Below are 17625 nucleotides of genomic sequence, written 5' to 3' on the forward strand. Positions count from 1 at the left end.
GCGCCGGGCCAATCGGAGAGCGGGAGGGAGGGTAGGTGGGATGAGCCTCGCGGCGACCCGTAGGGAGAGCGCCGTGAATGCGGCCTGCACTTCCGGTGCAGCCCGGCGGCCATGGCGGCTCCGGGGTGTGCTGGGAACTGAGCGGGGCCATGGCGGCCACACAGAGCACGTCGGTGTTCCAGGCCGCGCTGGACCCCGCCCTCCTGCACGGGCTGACCCTCGTCAGCGGGTTCAATGCCAGTCCGTCGGCTGCGGACACACACGGTGCGTTGTGCTCTGTGTGAGGGGCAGGCCTCGCCCTATGGCCCGAGGGTCCCCTGGGCTCCCTCTGTTGCCTTGTTGTGCCTGTGTGGGGCTCCTCTGCTGCCCTGTGTGGCTGCACAGTCCCGTCCTCTCCTTCTCCTTGCAGGGCAGCCCGCAGCCCCCCACGCAGCGGACAAGGCCGGCACAGCCCCCGAGGTGCCGGAGCGGATGTGCTGCTTCACCTGCGGGCAGCAGTTCGGCAGCCGGGAGGAGCAGGTGAGCGGGATGTTATGGCTGCTGGGCGATATACAGGGACTCCATGATACACAGTGATTGCCTGCCCGGGATCACTGCAGCCACAGGGTTGTTATGGCTGCTGGACTCTGTCACCGTGGGGCCTTTGGTAGCTGTGGCTTCTGTCAAGCACCAGCACCTTGCTTGGCTCACTCTTCCCTTCACAGACTGAGCACTACCGACTTGACTGGCACCGCTTCAACCTGAAGCAGCGACTCCGAGGCCGCCGGGCGCTGCCAGTGGAAGAATTTGAGGAGAAGAGCAGAGCAGGTGAGGAATGGGGCTGCTTCAGCAGGGCCCAGACTAATGGTGACTTTGCTGTTCTGTCTGGGAGTGAAGCCTCCAGGTGCCTGTACATGTTCACAGTCTTTTTCATCTGTCTGATCCATCAGGGCTGTGGGCTGGTCCCCGGAACCACCTGCAAACTTTCTATTTATCTTTGTCTTCCTCCATTGCTCCATTTTCTCTTTGCTGCAGGTGATATTTCCAGCATCTCAGGGTCAGATTCAGAGAGCTCCGATGCAAGCAGCGAGTCAGAATCACCTCCCCCTGCCAGCAACAGCCCTGCCACCCCCCAGCATCCCCGCTCCCACAAGGTGCTGCTCCGCAATGCAAGGGGACAGCTCATCTCTGCCTATCGCTGCATACTGAGCACTGGGAAGGCAAGTCACAGACCAGCTTGTAGAAGAATGGGCCCCAGAGAAGAGGGGTGGCACTGTGGTACAGACATCTGCCTGGAAGTCCCTGGGGCCCCTTGAAGGGAAGGGAGAAGTCTGGTGCCTCAGGTTCGCTGCAGCTGAGATGCCCCCAGCAGCATGACTAGGACTGTGCATGTGCCAGCAGAGGGAATGGCCTTTGTCTTGGGGACAGCGAGGAGTAATGGGATGATCCCATAGATGTGAGCAGGAGTGTTTGTGTCTCAGGGCGGCAGCGAGGAGCCAGCAGAGCTGATAGCGTCACTGCAGAGCCTCAATGCAAACACATGCTGGGTTGTACTGATGATGGGTGGCGGGCACTTTGCAGGAGCCGTGTTCCGTGGGTGAGTACAAAGGCACAAGGCTGAGGTTGTCTCTGTGGGCAGGGACAAGTGTGGCCAGCTGTTGGATGGGCCCTTCCCTTCTCTGTAGCCCCCAGGTGCAGGAACACAAGACCTTCCACCGCTACACTGTGCGAGCCCGGAGGGGCACAGCCCAGAGCCTAAGGGATGCCCAGACCCCAGGGTCAGCACCCAGATCAGCAGGAGCCTCCCTGCGGCGTTACAATGAAGCTGCACTGCTCAAGGTGAGAATGGACCACAGGCTTGAGCTTTCAGTAGGGAAATGTGGTTGGCAACCAGCTCTGTGCAATGGTGCCGTGCTGCTGTTGGAGTTCATATGTGGACTATGAGCTCCAGAACTGGGTCAGGATCCAATTGAGGCTGCCATTTCTTGAATCTGCCTGTTCCAGAGCTGCTGGTGCCCACTCAGGACTCCATAGAGCCTTCCTTTCTTCTCCAGGATATTCAGAACCTCTTGGCAACTTGGGCGCAGCACCTGAAGGAAGCTCAGCGCATCTTTCTCCGAGCCCCTCGTCACAACCGGGCGCTGCTCTTTGATAGCAAGAACCCCCACCTCAGTAGGGGAGACCCCCGTGTCTGCCACATCCCTCTCAGCACACGCAGGGCCACCCTGAAGGAGGTGCTGCGAGTCCATGCTGTGCTGTCCAGCCTGCAGGTGTTTGGTGAGTTGGCCTGGCCCTGGTGCCCCAACACCTGCGGTCAGTGCAGGTGAGGTTGTACGGTCCCTCATGGGACCCTGGAGTGCTGGGCACATCTAGTGGTTCTCCTGCTCTCCATCCCTTTGGGGCATGAGGTGCACCCCATCTCTGGGCAATGACACCCTTGCTGTCTAGGGAAGGACACGCCACTGGAGGACATCACTGGGTCCCCACGGAAAGTCTGGCAGAAGAAACAGCGGGCGGCTGAGATGGATTCCCTGCAGATGGACACAGGTGGTGAATTCAAACATGGAGGGAGACATGGCTCAGAGCAAGGTGGGGAGGTGGTCTGTTTTTTTTAATGAGATTTTCAGCCCTGTAACAGGGCAAGACACCACAGAGGGGAATCTGCTGAAAAAGGCTTCCTGCTGGGTGGAAGGGGAAGGTGTGCTTATCTGAAAGCCCCAGATAATTCATGCTGCATATGGGGTTGTCCTGTCCTTTCACTCTCATCAGCCCCAGGGGAGGAAGAGGAAGAAGAGGAGGAAGAGAGTCCAGCAGGGGAACTGGAAACTGTGGAAGTAACAATAGGGACCTTGGACCTCCGGGAGTTTGAAGTGGTGCCCAAGAGAAACCGCAAAAGGCGGAAGAAAAGGAATAAAAAGATGGAGAATGGTGAGGGGGAAGGCACGGGGGAAGGGTCTGCCATGCCTCAGGGGCTGGCTGGGCTTCCTTACCATTCGCTCTCACAGCAGGGCTCCATGCTGAAGGGACAGGATGCTGTGGAACCCAGGGAGGGCAGCCCAGCCTGGAGCTGGTTACAGAGCTGCAGGGGAAGCCTGGAGCTGAGCCCCTTCCCTGGGAGACTGAAGGTGAGTGGAGTTGGGAGCCTGGCTAGGTGAGCACCTGCCCTGTATGCTGCATACTTTGCAGTGGGGTGAAGAGCAAGTTGTTGTGCAGGTACTTGGAGCAGTTGAGTGCCAGGGTGGCTGTAAAGTAGCCACATGCCTTCAGACATGCAGTGCTCACAGAACAGTAACCAAACCATAGTGTTTCCACCTGAATAGATGAGATTAGAGAGCAGCAGAGATCTCTGTTACAACGGTACCACAATAATATTGGGGTGGCAAAATCTTTGGCTGCAGCAAATGAGAATGAGCCCAAATGCAGCAACCATGGATACAGAAATGAAAGAAAAGAGCTGCTTACCTTTGGAAGGCCTCAGATACGCAGGGATCTCCAGCAAGAGATGCCCTCACCTCCACTGCCAGCCCTTAAATGAGGTCTGGGAAGGGGTGGATCCTGGCTCCCTTCCTGTCACTCAATGCATTGCATGCACCTGAGCTCCTCTGGGTTGGCCCTGCCTTCCTACCAGGTGTTCAATCACTGCTTCAGGCCATGACTTAGCATTTCTGCTACATACTCATATGCAGCTAGCAGGACAATGCTTTAACAGCAACGTGTTGGTTTCCTGGACTAAATGGCCCTGTAGCATCAGATTTCTCCTCCTGTTCTTCTCTCACAGGAGACCCCCAGACCCAGCTCCGTGATGCCCTGTTCACAGCCTGCAAGATGGGGGATGTGGGGACACTGAGGCACCTCCTGGGTGTACCAGAGAACAGGGGCCCAGTGGGGGACAGCAAGGATGGGGATGATGAACAACCCCTGGGTCTGCCCCACTCCCTGCTCAACCAGCCTGTAGATGAATGTGGCTTTACCCTGCTTCATGTGGCTGCACGTGCAGGGAGGGCTGAAGCTGTGTGCCTGCTGCTGGAAGCAGGGGCTGACCCTGCACTCAGGTATGGCCACAAGGCATCATACAGTTGATGGCCACTGCTGTGGGAGTCCAGCAACTCTCTCCTGTTGCAGTTACGTGAGGCTGATGCCAGCCTTGTCCTGGGGGACAAGCTGGGGTTGGTCAGGACTGCTGGTTTTATCTCTATGTTTGGGGTGAGATTTACCTTTAGAAATGCAAGGAGAGGATTTGGGGAATCATGGTGTGGGGGTATTCAACCTTACCCTCCTTGGCTCCAATACCCTAGATTGTTCTATATCACAGCCCAATGAGAAACCAGCAGTAATACCATAGGGCTGAGCTGCTGTTTCTCATCTTGCAGAGACAGGCAGGAGAAGACCCCTTACTGCATCTCTGCTGACAAACCAACACGCAATGCCTTCCGCAAATTCATGGTGGACCACCCAGACAAGTACGACTACAGTCGTGCCAAGGTGGGCACCTGCCCCTGAGCAAAATGGCCTTCAGCCACACCCCAGCATCCTGCTCTCACCTCCTCGTGCCTTTGCCTCTTTCTCTGAGGGAGATGCTGACTGACTGCCCCCTGCCTACGCTGCCCCAGGTACCTGGCCCCCTGACTACGGAGATGGAAGCCAAAAAGATGGAGAAAAAGCGGGCACAGAAAGCCCAGCGGAAGCAACGGGAACAGGCACAGCGGGAGGAACAGCAGCGCTTGGAGCAGGAGAAGGAAGAGAAGCAGCAGTTTGCAGCCCTGTCTGATAGGGAAAAGGTAAGGCCTCGCACAGGGGAGAGGAACCAACCTGATGCAGTGGGCTCTGGCTCAGCAAGCCTTGGGGGCTGACCTATCTCTCTGCTCCCCAGAGGGCCCTAGCTGCTGAGCGGAGGCTGTCTGAACAGATGAAGAATGGCAGTACAGCTCTTTCCAACATCAGGTAGGCAGCTTGTAGGCAGCCAGCTCTGCACATGATGGTCCAGGATAAGCTTAACAACCACAGATGGTTAACCTGTGACACTATGATTCTATTATATGAATGTGTCCATTCAAGGCCACTTCTGCTCTTTCCCTGCAGCCGCTGCTGGTACTGTGGAGAGTCCCTGCTGGGCCGGATCCCATTCCATTACCTTGATTTCTCTTTCTGCTCCACGGCCTGCCTGCAAACCCACCGCCGGGCCCGGGCCAACCACACATAAGGGTGGGGGCTGCCATCATGGCAGCCAGGGACCCACATGGTGGAGACATGGCTGAGCACTGGCTGTAGAGTAATGCTGGTAAGAGGGACTGAGCTGGTCACATCACTCTCTGCAGCAGTTTTCACAAGACTGAGAAGCTGCAGCATGAGTGTGACTCAAGGTAGTAACAAGCAAGGCCTGCACATGTTAGTGCAAAAGACCAGGACTGGTTCCAGCTAGGAAGTCCTACTGCCTGCTTTTCTGCTGGGTACCTTGCAGGCTGCTGCTTGGGGTGGTAGTACAGATCCTGATTGGTACAAACTCTGCAGCCTTGAGCCCCTATGCCTGCAGGTACCTTCTCACCTGTATATTGTCCTTCCTTCTGGAAGCCACTGAGTCTCAGCCATATCATGTTAACAACTACCTCCTCTGCCTGCATTGTTAATAAAGAGTTGCGTTCAACCCCTTAGGTGTATAAGGGTGCCTTTTCCTAAGTACCAACTAGACCCACAGTGTTTCACCACCACCACCCCGCAATCCCTGCAGGCACAGTGAGAGGCAGTGACAGTGCCTGGCAGCCCCGTGTTTATTCTTTGTCCAGGAGCCTATGGTTGATGGTTCTATTGAAAAGGGGTTGGTCAAGGAAGAGCAGGGAGGGGTTGGGGGGTGCCCCCTCCAGCTCCAGCACTGTGATGTTGTTGGGGCAGCCAACACGCAGTATTGAGCCAGGCACAAAGAGGGTTTGCTGGGGTCCTTGCTGGGGCCAGTATCGGCCCAAGTTGAAGCCATTTATCCACAGCTGGCCCTGGGAGAAGGAGATGAGACTGAGCCGTGCTCTCCACCCTTATTCCCTCTTCTAACACCCTTATCCCCTCTTCTAAGCAGTCTTACCTTGCTCCAACCTGGGAATTTCACAAAGGTGTCCCAAGCAATGCCAGGGGTCTCAAAGGTCCCTGCATAGAAGGCTGGCCCTGCTCTGCTTCTACTGCTTGATTTAGTTTGGGCAGCATGGGGCCAGCCCTGGTGAATGGCAGCATCAATAGTTAAGGGGTAGATGAGCCAGTTGCTGAGCGGTCGGGAGTCCAAAGAGAGGTTCCCCAGCAAGCCCTGAAGTGGAGCAGAAGAAAAAGATGGGGAAGCAGGGTCTGCCCTATGCAGAAAGATGCTACACAGCCCTGCTTGGCTTCCCCAGCACATATCTCCCCCCTAGCAGTGGATCCCATCAGTCAGGCTGCACAGTCTTGGCTGCCACAGCAGCAGGAAAGGGGGATGTCAATCCCACTGCTTTATCCCAAAGGGTTTGCCACCTGCCCAGGGCTGTGCCAATGGGTGTGTGGGGAAAAAGGACAGGATGGTGTGGGATCAACCAGGTAGCAGGATTTGAGCTGTTCTCACCATGGCTGAGGGCAGGAGGGGGTGTTTGGCCACGTGTACCCACCTCATTCACATGGAGCAGCCCTGAGGCCCTCTCTCCTCACCTTGAAGTCACTGAAGTTTGCCCCGAAGCTGATCCTGCCCATGTTCTCCAGGAGCACATCCAGCATGTCCCCTGCCTTGCCTTTCACACGCAGCTCTGTCTGACCGTCCCGCTCCAGCGTTCCCTGGTATTCCTGCAGCCATAGGGTCAGTGCTGCCCCACTGCATCCCAGTCCCGTGCTCTGGTCTCACTACCATAAGCACTATGAGCAGCCTGCTAGTGTAGCATCCCACTGCCTTCTCTACACCAGAGGGTACACAAATGGGCCAGCAGAGTGCCCTCAATGAGGCTTTCAGGCAGCATGCTGCCCCAAGCCCCTATCACAGCACATCTCTCCCAGGAGGCAGGCACCTTTGCTCTCTCACCTTCTGCAGCATCACGTAGCCACGATCACAGATGCTATGGGGAGGAGCCCTCAGTGTGGCTGGGGCCAGGATGTCACGGGGCAGCTGTGTGCGGTACAGCACAAAGCCTTGGGCCTGCCAGGCAGCAGAAAGGGAAACAGGGCTAGTGATGAACCCTATTCTTCTACCCTAGTGTGTCTCCTCCAGTAACTCTCAGGGCACCCACCTGCTTTATGGCCTCGAAGGTGAGTGGGAACTGGCTCTGGATGGGCCCAGAGGGGGACAGTACATCCAAGACATCCAGGAGATCAGCATACTGAAAAAAGACAGGGATGGGAGCAGGGCAGCCAGGCAAAGCCAGGCAAGACAGCACAGATATTGAGGTGGACATTCACCTTGTGCAGAGCCACCCAGCCGTAGGCACACTTGGGGGTGGGAGGTGGCATTGGGCCCACTGGCAGGGGCTGAAACTGAACAGCAGACCGTGAGGTGCCCCAGAGGGATAAGGCTTCCCCTAGAATGAGTGCAGAGATGGCCCTGCCCAGCCCCTCTCTGCTCCCTGTTCCCAGGACAAGCAGCAGAACACAGCACTGCCCTTCCTCCTGTCAGGCTCAGCACCTTGCTGATGACTGTGCGGATGGCAAACAGCTTCTCCGTGGGGTCTCCAGCCTCCGAGAGTGGCGCATCATAGTCGTAACTGGTGGTCACTGGTTCGTACTTGCCCTTGAAGTCAGCTCCTGGCCAAGGAAACAATGGGAGCTGCAGGGAGAGCCGAGCACCTGGACCACTGGCTCTATGCTGGAGGCAATGCAATGGTCAGGAGCATGACCCAGAGGAGCCCTCTGGAGTACAAGCTGGAATACAGCACCCAACCTCCCCCCGAAGGACAGAGCAGCAGCCTAGAAAAGGCTCCCTGATGCCAAAGAGGAACAGAGTCCTGCTGTATGACCCGACCAGTCTCCCACTCACCGCTCCAGTAGGCAAAGTTGGTGCCTCCGTGGAACATGTACCTGTGTAACAGCACAGAGAGCAGTCAGCACCCACACAGACCTGGACCACCCTGCTGCCCCCCACCCATCTCTAAAACCAACAGAGGAAGGGTCTGGTGGTCAGGCCATGCCCGAGATTGGCTACTTGCATGTTGACATTGGCTCCCAGCTGCAGCATATTGGCGAGTCCCTGGGCCACCAGTGCAGCACTGATGCTGGCATGTGGTCCCCCCCAGTAGTCCAGCCAGCCCGTGTAGTATTCAGAGTTCACCTGGGGAAGTCAGGGGCTGTCAGCTGCTTGGAGCTGAGTTGACACCCACCAGGCCACCCTCTCACATGGTGCCTCACCAGTGGTCCCCGTGGCTCGACGTAGCGCTGGGTACCAAATGCCTCCGTCACATTGGATCCTACAAAGGGAAAACAAGCGAGGCTGGAGCAGGAGGGGACCAGGACCACCGCCACCATCTCATCTGCTCCTCCCCATTGGTGGCACCTGGCCCGAAGTCAATGGTGGCATAGAGCCCCTGCAGGGTGCCACAGCGCAGGTCCTCCACCTGGGCACCATCAGTGGTGAAGAGCAGCACCTCAGGGCCCAGCAGTGCCCGGAAGGTGCCCAGCAGGTGCTGCAGGTAGCTGGAGTCACAGATGTAGTAGCTCCCGTATTCATTCTCCACCTGCAAATCAGGCACCAGGTGGGATACAGCCAGGTCCCGACAGGCACCTGGTGGCAGGTCTCCCAGCACCCACCTGCACACTGATGATGTTCCCTCCGTGCTGGTAGAGCCGTGGCTTGATCTTGGGCAGCAGGACATGGAGCCAGGCGTCCACAGCTGCCAGGTAGGCTGGGGACAGGGGCAGCTCAGCTCCAACCCACAGCCACTGGCCCTGTGACGAGGGGGACGGGGGGGTGCAGAGGAGGAGCTACAGGCTCCCAGAGAGGGAGAAGAGAATGGAAAAAGCCAAGCTTGGGGCTGGGCTGAGCAGTGCGAGGGGACGGGCACCAGAACAGCACGGCTGTGGCCACGGGCTGAGCTCACCTGGGTCAGAGGAGCGCAGGACGATGTCTGCCGTCCACAGCAGCCAGGCAGGCAGCCCGCCCTGCAGGAACGGGGAGAGCATCGTCAGTGAGCACGGGGCCAGCGGGGCCGCTCGGCAGCCCCGGTGCAAGGCAAGGACTCACCATCTCCCACTCAGCGCAGATGTAGGGCCCCGGGCGCAGGATCACCAGCAGCCCCAGCTCCGCCGCCAGGTCCAGGAAGGCTTCCACGTCCCGATCCCCGCTGAAGTCATACACTCCCGGCTGCGGCTCGTGGTAGTTCCAGGGCACGTAGCTGGGGGAGAAGGGGATGGCAACCCGAGGCGGTGCAGGCTGCGGGGTGCGGAGCTCCGCGCACAGCACCGGGCAGGAGAGGCGTGGGATGCCCCGCGTGGGTGACCCCCCAGGCTCACTTACACCTGCACGGCGTTCAGCCCGGCCATGTAGAGCCGCAGCAGGCGGTCTCGCCAGGCGGCCCGCGGGACACGGGCGTAGTGCACGCTGCCCGACACGTAGCGGAACGGGGCCCCGTCCTTGAGGAAGCAGTCCCGATCGAAATCGATCTGGAAGGAGCGCACCGGGGGGGCGGCCTGCGGGACGGCACAGAGCTGGGGGCGGCAGCACCTCTCCGAACACAGAGCGGGTCAACGGCGGGGGGGGGAAAGGGGAACGGGACCCCGACCCGCCGCCCTCCCGCACCCACCTCCGCACGCAGCAGCGCCGCCGCCAGCAGCAGCCCGAGGGCCGGCAGCGCCATGACCGCGGCTCAGCGGCCGGGGGGACGGTGCGGAACGGGCGAAGGAACCGGCACACGGCCCATAGCGCACAATGAGGGCGAGGATCCGAACGGGACCGCCCCCCGCACCGCGTTCCGCCCCTCGCGACAGGACGCGCCCACTAGAGCCAGGTCCCGCCCCGTCGGTCCCACGGGTGACGCGACGGTGACGCGCGGCGGCGGGCGATGACGCGCGTGGACGATGGGGCAGGCGCTGTGCGTCTGTTCCCGGGGCACCATCAGCGTGGGGGGGGCGCGGTACCTCCTGCTGCAGCGCCTGGCAGAGGGGTAACGGGGGGCTGGGGGGGCTGGGGTACGGGGGGAACACCGGGGGCACGAGGGATGTTGGGTATAAGGGGGTTTGGGGCACGGAATGGATGGATGGATAGGCAGGATTTGGGGAGAGATGCTCGTGGCTGGAGGGGATGTTCGGGCTCTGCTCCCCGCAGGGGCTTCAGCTACGTGGACCTGGTGGAGGGGCTGCGGGACGGGCGCTTCTACGCGCTGAAACGCATCCTGTGCCACGACAAGGAGGACCGGCAGGCGGCCCTGCGCGAGGTGGAGATGCACAACCTGTTCCAGCACCCCAACATCCTGCGCCTGGAGGCACACTGCATGGTGGAGAAGGGGGCCAAGCACGAAGCCTGGCTGCTCCTGCCCTATGTGAAGGTGAGGGGGTGGCCCCCAGCCCCATTGCCACGCAGGGTTGCGGTGAGTGCACGCTGCGTGTCTTTGCCAGGGGGGGACCCTATGGAGCGAGGTGGAAGCACTGAGGGAGAAAGGAAGCTTCATGCCGGAGCAGCGCATCCTTCTCATCCTCCATGGCATCTGCAGTGGGCTGCAGGCCATCCACAGCAAGGGCTACGCACACAGGTGGGGGCCATGGCTGGGGCTGGGGGCAGCAGGGTTCTAGTGGGCGCTTGGTGACGTCCCCCTCCCACTGCAGGGACCTGAAGCCCACCAACGTGCTGCTGGATGAGGACGACCAGCCTATTCTCATGGACCTGGGCTCCATGAACCGGGCCCGCATGGAAGTCACCAACTCTCGGGAGGCCTTGGCTGTGCAGGTGGGTGCCTGTCCTGGGGGGGTTTGAGGGGGGACATCGTCCCACTGCCCCCAGCCCTGCGTCCCCTCTGCCTCTCTGCAGGACTGGGCTGCCCAGCGCTGCACCATCTCCTACCGTGCCCCTGAGCTCTTCACGGTGCCCAGCCAGTGTGTCATTGATGAGCGCACGGATATTTGGGTGAGGACGCAGCCACTGCCCCCCCTCTTTCCCCCCATACTATGGGGTGAATGGCCACTCTAATGGCTGCTCTGCAGTCCCTAGGCTGCGTGCTGTACTGCATGATGTTCGGGGAGGGCCCCTACGATGCCATCTTCCAGAAGGGTGACAGTGTGGCCCTAGCGGTGCAGAACCCCATCACCATCCCCACAACTTCCAGGTGAGGCTCTGGAGCTGGGTGGGCCCTGTTCCCCATGGCGGGGCCATGCCGACCCCTCACTCCCCACAGGTACTCAGCCACCTTGCACCGCCTGCTCTCCTCCATGATGACAGTGAACCCCCAGGAACGGCCCAGCATTGAGGACATCCTACAGCAGCTGGAGGGGCTGCAGGCTACACCAGCCGGCCAGATCACCACGAGTATCTGAACGTGGCCCATCACTGGCCTAGGCTGTGCTGGGCTACCCTGGGCCTGCTTCCCCCTGGGGGGATTTCTGTGCCCTGGGGAGAGCTGCTCCATCCTGGAGGTGTTTTGGAGTCAGACTGTCGTTTGGGGGTGTGCAGTGCAGTGGTTTGTACCCTGAACGCTGCCGCTGGGGCCTGTGCGACCGCTGGGGTCTGCATGGCTGCTGGGGCCAAACGGGCCAGCACTAGGCTGCAGGACTGGCACACGTGCCCTGTTGCTGAGGGCAAGGCCTCGCTGCCCGCCCCGAGCCCACAGGGTGGCAGGTCTCTCCTGCCCCAAAGTATGTGCTGCTGGAACGAGGTGAGGGCAGGTGGGGCTCAGTGCCCGCTGCCTTGACACCCACGTTGCCTTGTGTTTTGAATAAAGGTGTTCTTGATGAGGTGTGCACAGTGTCCTCTGTCCTGCTGGAAATGGGGTGAGCGAGGCACGTGGCCAGGGCCAAGCAGCCAGGCACAGCCAGGCATTGCTGAAGGGGAATGGCAGGGGAGGAGAGCTCCACAGCTCCATGCAGCTGCAGCATTAGCGTTAAGCAGAGAAAGTTAATCTCTGGCTCCAGTGTGACAAATCCGTCTGTGGTTACAGCTGAGCCCTGCTGTGCAGTGCTGCTGTGCAGGCCCGCGGGGGCAGTGCAGTGCAGGAAAGGGGCTCATGCAGCATACGCTGCATAAGAAACAGGCAGAGCCCAGCACCTGGGTGCAAAGGGGCAGCAGCCCTGCTGCAGGGGGGCAAAGACAGTCTTGGGATGGCACCAGAAGCTGGAGGGGTGTAGCAGACACACAGCAGTTGTGCTGCCCGCAGCAGGGAAAGAAAGAGAAGCAGCCAAGTGGTTTCATAGGGAGTATTCCCCTCCTTTAATCCCCTCACCAAAACACAGTAGTGAAACAGCCACAGGGATTCATACCATGCCATATGCCCTTGCAATGTGCACCTTCTACACTGCAGAGCTCAGACATGACCTGACAACGCTCCGAGCACTCATCTTCCTGACTAGCCCACCTACCCTTATGGCTGCACACATGGAAATGTTTCAGCAGCCACAGTGTTTCCCAGCTCAGGCTGAATTTGCTCCTCAGGACTCCAAGCAGGATGCAGGGTTAATCCACAGGTGGAGGCAGCATCCACATAGCTTGAACAGTGAGGGATGAGCACTGCAGTCCCAGGGGCTCTTTACCTGCATGGGCAGCAAGCAGGAGCAAAGCACGCAGGGAGGAAGCACAGCAGCAGCAGCAGCACTGAAGCACGCACCATACACCTGACCTGGCAAGAAACCAGCACGGCTGGGGGGTCACTGGGAGACACGGAGGCTCTCAAAGGGTTTATTGCAAAGGGTTTCCACATGTGAACTGGCAAAGCGGCACCGTCATCCAACAGGCGGCCGCTCTACTCCTCACCCTCCTCTTCATCCTCGTAGGAGTCCAGGCCCACCTCCTCATAATCCTTCTCCAGGGCAGCCATGTCCTCCCTGGCCTCTGAGAACTCCCCCTCCTCCATGCCCTCCCCCACGTACCAGTGCACGAAGGCGCGCTTGGCGTACATCAGGTCAAACTTGTGGTCCAGGCGCGCCCAGGCCTCGGCGATGGCCGTGGTGTTGCTCAGCATGCACACAGCCCGCTGCACCTTGGCCAGGTCCCCCCCCGGCACCACCGTGGGCGGCTGGTAGTTGATGCCCACCTTGAAACCAGTGGGGCACCAGTCCACAAACTGGATGGTGCGCTTGGTTTTGATGGTGGCGATGGCGGCGTTGACATCCTTGGGCACCACGTCCCCGCGGTACAGCAGGCAGCACGCCATGTACTTGCCGTGCCGCGGGTCGCACTTCACCATCTGGTTGGCGGGCTCAAAGCACGCGTTGGTGATCTCAGCCACCGACAGCTGCTCATGATAGGCTTTCTCTGCAGAGATGACCGGGGCGTAGGTAGCCAGGGGGAAGTGGATGCGAGGGTAGGGCACCAGGTTGGTCTGGAACTCAGTGAGGTCGACATTGAGGGCCCCATCAAACCTCAGAGAGGCAGTGATGGAGGAGACGATCTGCCCAATGAGCCTGTTGAGGTTGGTGTAGGTTGGGCGCTCGATGTCCAGGTTCCTGCGGCAGATGTCGTAGATGGCCTCGTTGTCCACCATGAAGGAGCAGTCCGAGTGCTCCAGGGTGGTGTGGGTGGTGAGGATGGAGTTGTAGGGCTCCACCACAGCCGTGGAGACCTGTGGGGCCGGGTACACGGAGAACTCCAGCTTGGACTTCTTGCTGTACTCAACAGAGAGCCGCTCCATCAGCAGGGAGGTGAACCCCGAGCCTGTGCCTCCCCCAAAGCTGTGGAAGACCAGGAAACCCTGGAGGCCCGTGCACTGGTCAGCCTGCAGAGAGAGCAAAACACATGAGATCACTCTGCCACAGATAGTCTTGTCAACATCTGACTCTGGAAGTCCTTCCAGACTTGTTCCATCCCTGCCACAGACAGCTGCAAATCCCTCTCTTGGCACAGTCACACTCCAAGCCCCAGCACCGTGCCCTAGCCCAGCCAGAGATATGTGATCCCAGTCTGTGGTTACCCACCAGCTTCCGGATCCTGTCCAGCACTTGGTCGATGATCTCCTTGCCGATGGTGTAGTGGCCCCGGGCATAGTTGTTGGCTGCATCCTCCTTGCCAGTGATGAGCTGCTCAGGGTGGAAGAGCTGCCGGTAGACCCCAGCCCGCACTTCATCTAGGAGAGAGCAAAAGAGGCTGAGGGTGGTGAAGGCTTTCAGTTGGCTGCCAAGTAGCCAAGCGCCCATCCCTCATCCTCCTCCCACTCCACCTGCCAGGACTGTACGTCAGTGGGGCCATGCAGGTGCCAGGTTTCTCTGCCAGCAGAGTCTGCTGCCACTTCCCTGCACAGGAGCTCAGCTTTTCCCACTCACGGGGAGCTGCCCAGCCACTGTGACACAGCCAGAGCCGCAGTGCCGGTCAGGCTGGTTTCTCCCCATGTACACAGCGACTACCAGCACCGCTGCCTCTAGGACATACCGGTAACGACAGCTGGTGTGGAGGCTTGTGGCTTCTCCCGGGGTTACACCTGGTGCAGGATGCAGGAATGCACGCACCGGCTGCTTGCTGCCCGCCCAGGGCTGCACCCCCTGCCGCACAGCCCGAGCTCAGCACTCACCAATCACAGTGGGCTCCAGGTCCACAAAGATGGCCCGCGGGACGTGCTTCCCGGCACCCGTCTCGCTGAAGAACGTGTTGAAGGAGTCGTCCCCTCCGCCGATGGTTTTGTCGCTGGGCATCTGCCCGTCGGGCTGGATGCCGTGCTCCAGGCAGTACAGCTCCCAGCAGGTGTTGCCCATCTGGACGCCGGCCTGGCCGACGTGGACGGAGATGCACTCGCGCTGGGGAGGGGGAAGAAGGATCAGATCGGGCATCGCTGCGGGCTTGGGGCCAGCCCCGAGCGGCAAAACCTGCCGGAGACGGTGCCCCAGCGCAGCATCGCTGCGGACATATCTGGGGGTGCGCCAGGATTGCAGCTGCCTGGAGGGACAGCGACAGGCTCATCCCGGCGAGACGAAGGGCACCATGCCGCTAAATATAGCCCCGGGCCCGACGGCTGAGCCAATCACCCGCTTTGGCCATCGGCCCCGGCCCGCACCGCCGCTGCCCGCACCCTACGGGAGCGGCCGAATTCTGTCGGACCGCAGGGAATCCCTCGCCCTGCTCCGGCAGCCCCGGCGGGGCGGCCCGTTGCAGCGGGGATGGAGCTCCACCGCGTCCCCCGCCCGCTCCCCCAGTGCCCGGCCCGTGCTTCCCCCCCTTCCCGACAACTGTCCCCGTCCGTCCGCCCCGTCGGTCACCGGACGCCATTGGAGGGGTCACCCCCGCTCCGCAACCCGCTGCGGCGGCTGAGGGACAGCGGGGCGCCCCGGGCTGCCGGGTGGGAGGGGCCGGCAGGGGCACGTAGCCCCCGGGCTGGGGCCGGTGGGGCTGCCCAAGGTCACAGTGGGGAAGGAGAGGGTGCGTCGCAGCGGCTCCGCTGTGCCTCCCCCCTCCGTTACCGGGGCGGCTGTCTGGGCTCCCTCCCCGTCGCCGTGCGCGGTGCCCGGCCCGCACTCACCATTCTGCGGCTGCGGTCCCGGGCTGTCCCGCTTGCTGTGTGCGGCGGACCTCGGTGCGGAGCTGTGGCTGCGGCAATCCCCGCCGCAGAGAACCTCATATAGGAGGGAGGGGCCTGATGTCGCCACGCCCCTTTATTTGGGGAGGGTATTTGCATGCGGAGAGGGGGGGGGGCTTCCTAGCAAGGTAGATGGAGTCTGTTTGAGTATCTGCGCAGTTGGAAGAGGGGATGAGAAACCCTAAAGCAGAGGGACTGGGGAGCTCTCCCACTGCTTCCAGTATGGAAACTGTGGTATCAGAAGGGGACTGCAGGGATCAGCCACAGGATGGAGCACACAGCTCTTCAGCTGTCCCCCCACCAGCCTCACTGCAGGCTCTGTTGGGATCTAGAGCTCCCCGCGAGCTCTGGGTTCTGCTGTGCATGGTAAGGGTCACTGCTGGGTCCTCTCTACAGGGATGTGTAGTTCAGAGGTGCAGGAAAAAGAAGGAACAGGACACAAATGCAACCACTATGTACTTCTGGCAGCAGCCAGCTCACTCTGAGGGCACAGGGAGATGGTACCAAAGCAGTAGAATTACTCTTGGATGAGAAGGGTCCTTCCTTACCCAGTGCTCAGACCTCAGGAGCTGCTGGAAGTAGTGCCCAGCATGAGGGTCAGTGATCCACCCCGAGCAGCTGGCATGGCTCGGTCTGAGCCCAGTGCTCTGGTTGCAGCCACGAGCAGCAGTGCCAGGAGCTGCTCTGCACAGTGAGGCCGTGCCTGGCCCTGCTCCAGCACTCGGTGCAGCCACTGCTGGCTCATACTTTCCCCTCCAGTGGACACACGGTTGCATGCTGGGAGGAGGAGGGCAGCAGAGGACAGTCCCTGGGGGTCAGTGTAGCTGGAGCATTAGTGTTAAGCAGGGAAAATTAATCTCTGGTCCCGGCATGCTGGATAATGGGTAACACAAATCTCCTGTTTACAGCTGGAGGAAGGAGCTGATGCTCGGACCTGTGAGTGCTGGGAAGCACGGGGCCAATGCAGGGCAAGCAGTGCTTGCTATGTGCCCCAAGAGTGGCAGAGCCAGGCCGGGAGTGAGCAGGGATGCTCTGTGATGGAGCCCCAGTGCTGGCATCAGCACTAACAGTGCTGGCATCCCCACCTAACAAACAGCATCAGGCCCTGGGGCCACGAGTAACCACTTTTTCCCCAGCAGTGAAGAAGGGAGCTGTTCTATCAGGATGTGCCCATGGCAACCCTAGCAGCTACCACGGGAAAGGTACAGAACTGTACCAAAGCCACGGGCGATCCTTTGAAGTCCTCTGGTATCAGCTCCAGTGTGAGAAAACGCATTGGAAAAGCTGTTCCTATTTTAACCATTTTTTCCTTTGGAGTTCAGCCTCCTCAGGTGTCCCAAATCCCTGCTCGCACAAAACAAAATCTGACTAAGAAGACTGAAAACTACTGCACTGTTCCCCAAGGGAAACCATTCCCCTCTTCTGCCAGGCCCCTTTGTGGTAATACAAGAAAAGATGATCAGAGCGGAAGCTGTGGAGCAAGATAAACAGCATGAGAACCAAGGACACCTCTAAAAGGAGAAGATGGAAGACTCACAGCTCTGATTGGATATGTGCCTGCATGGACAGTTGCAAAGTGTTTGTAGAATACTTTGTTGACATGTAAAGGTGGATAGGAAAGTTGTAAGAGTGGATGGGAAAGTTAGAAAACAAAAACTTGTGAAGGTAAATAAGGGATGTGAGAACTTGCAATAAACGATTTGGATTGTTCACATCTGAGTCCGTGCCTCAAATGCTGCACCCCTTCATTTCAGGTCCTGAGCCTGATGCTTCTCCCATTACATCATAAAAATTCCTCCTGATCCCTTTGGCCGGGGATGTACCCAGAACATGGTGTGTATCCTGTCCTCAGGAACAAGAAAAAGGGCTCTTAGCTGCACAGGCAGCAGGAGCAGGAGCAAAGCACGCAGGGAGGAAGCACGGCAGCAGCAGCAGCACTGAAGCACGCACCATACACCTGACCTGGCAAGAAACCAGCACGGCTGGGGGGTCACTGGGAGACACGGAGGCTCTCAAA

At 59.7% G+C, this 17625-nt stretch overlaps 4 protein-coding genes across 9 annotated transcripts in view; 2 read left to right on the forward strand and 2 right to left on the reverse strand.

Moving 5' to 3' along the window:
* The first annotated feature begins 66 nt into the window (after positions 1-66).
* Positions 67-5625, forward strand: ANKZF1 (ankyrin repeat and zinc finger peptidyl tRNA hydrolase 1). Of its 4 annotated transcripts, none has more exons than XM_015868974.2 (15): positions 67-264; positions 410-519; positions 705-807; positions 1015-1199; positions 1461-1576; positions 1665-1818; positions 2034-2256; positions 2428-2568; positions 2749-2907; positions 2985-3104; positions 3758-4031; positions 4350-4461; positions 4590-4757; positions 4850-4920; positions 5059-5620. In XM_015868974.2, the coding sequence occupies exons 1-15, from the start codon at positions 78-80 to the stop codon at positions 5177-5179; spliced, it is 2244 nt and encodes a 747-aa protein (XP_015724460.2). In that variant the 5' UTR covers positions 67-77; the 3' UTR covers positions 5180-5620. The 4 variants fall into 4 exon arrangements, with proteins under 4 accessions (XP_015724460.2, XP_015724458.2, XP_015724457.2 ...); XM_015868972.2 differs by having other exon boundaries at positions 68-264; positions 2428-2526; positions 5059-5625; XM_015868971.2 differs by having other exon boundaries at positions 68-264; positions 2988-3104.
* A 95-nt stretch (positions 5626-5720) lies between these two features.
* Positions 5721-9874, reverse strand: GLB1L (galactosidase beta 1 like). 2 transcript variants are annotated; one of them, XM_015868975.2, is made up of 16 exons: positions 9708-9873; positions 9422-9594; positions 9149-9299; positions 9006-9066; positions 8716-8810; positions 8462-8642; positions 8317-8375; positions 8118-8239; positions 7949-7989; positions 7598-7716; positions 7375-7449; positions 7206-7295; positions 7001-7114; positions 6637-6768; positions 6050-6265; positions 5721-5963 (listed from the first exon to the last, which is right to left on the reverse strand). In XM_015868975.2, the coding sequence occupies exons 1-16, from the start codon at positions 9759-9761 to the stop codon at positions 5745-5747; spliced, it is 1902 nt and encodes a 633-aa protein (XP_015724461.1). In that variant the 5' UTR covers positions 9762-9873; the 3' UTR covers positions 5721-5744. The 2 variants fall into 2 exon arrangements, with proteins under 2 accessions (XP_015724461.1, XP_015724462.1); XM_015868976.2 differs by lacking the exons at positions 8462-8642; positions 8716-8810 and having other exon boundaries at positions 9708-9874.
* A 57-nt stretch (positions 9875-9931) lies between these two features.
* Positions 9932-11852, forward strand: STK16 (serine/threonine kinase 16). Its single transcript, XM_015868982.2, has 7 exons — positions 9932-10067; positions 10229-10448; positions 10519-10652; positions 10726-10846; positions 10928-11023; positions 11101-11222; positions 11292-11852. The coding sequence occupies exons 1-7, from the start codon at positions 9982-9984 to the stop codon at positions 11428-11430; spliced, it is 918 nt and encodes a 305-aa protein (XP_015724468.1). The 5' UTR covers positions 9932-9981; the 3' UTR covers positions 11431-11852.
* Positions 11853-12292: 440 nt separating this feature from the next.
* Positions 12293-17625, reverse strand: part of LOC107316923 (tubulin alpha chain) — an 8415-nt gene continuing 3082 nt past the window's right edge. Inside the window, exons 1-4 of one of the 2 annotated variants that reach the window (XM_015868977.2) lie at positions 15552-15677; positions 14610-14832; positions 14020-14168; positions 12293-13820 (exon numbers count right to left, since the gene is read on the reverse strand). In XM_015868977.2, the coding sequence (XP_015724463.2) occupies positions 12849-13820; positions 14020-14168; positions 14610-14832; positions 15552-15650 (1443 nt within the window). In that variant the 5' untranslated portion in view covers positions 15651-15677 and the 3' untranslated portion in view covers positions 12293-12848. Of the gene's footprint in view, positions 13821-14019; positions 14169-14609; positions 14833-15551; positions 15678-17625 lie in introns of those variants that run through there. The other variant, XM_015868978.2, reaches the window with a different exon arrangement.

Source organism: Coturnix japonica, chromosome 7 (assembly GCF_001577835.2).
Source record: "Coturnix japonica isolate 7356 chromosome 7, Coturnix japonica 2.1, whole genome shotgun sequence".
NCBI classification, from domain to species: domain Eukaryota; kingdom Metazoa; phylum Chordata; class Aves; order Galliformes; family Phasianidae; genus Coturnix; species Coturnix japonica.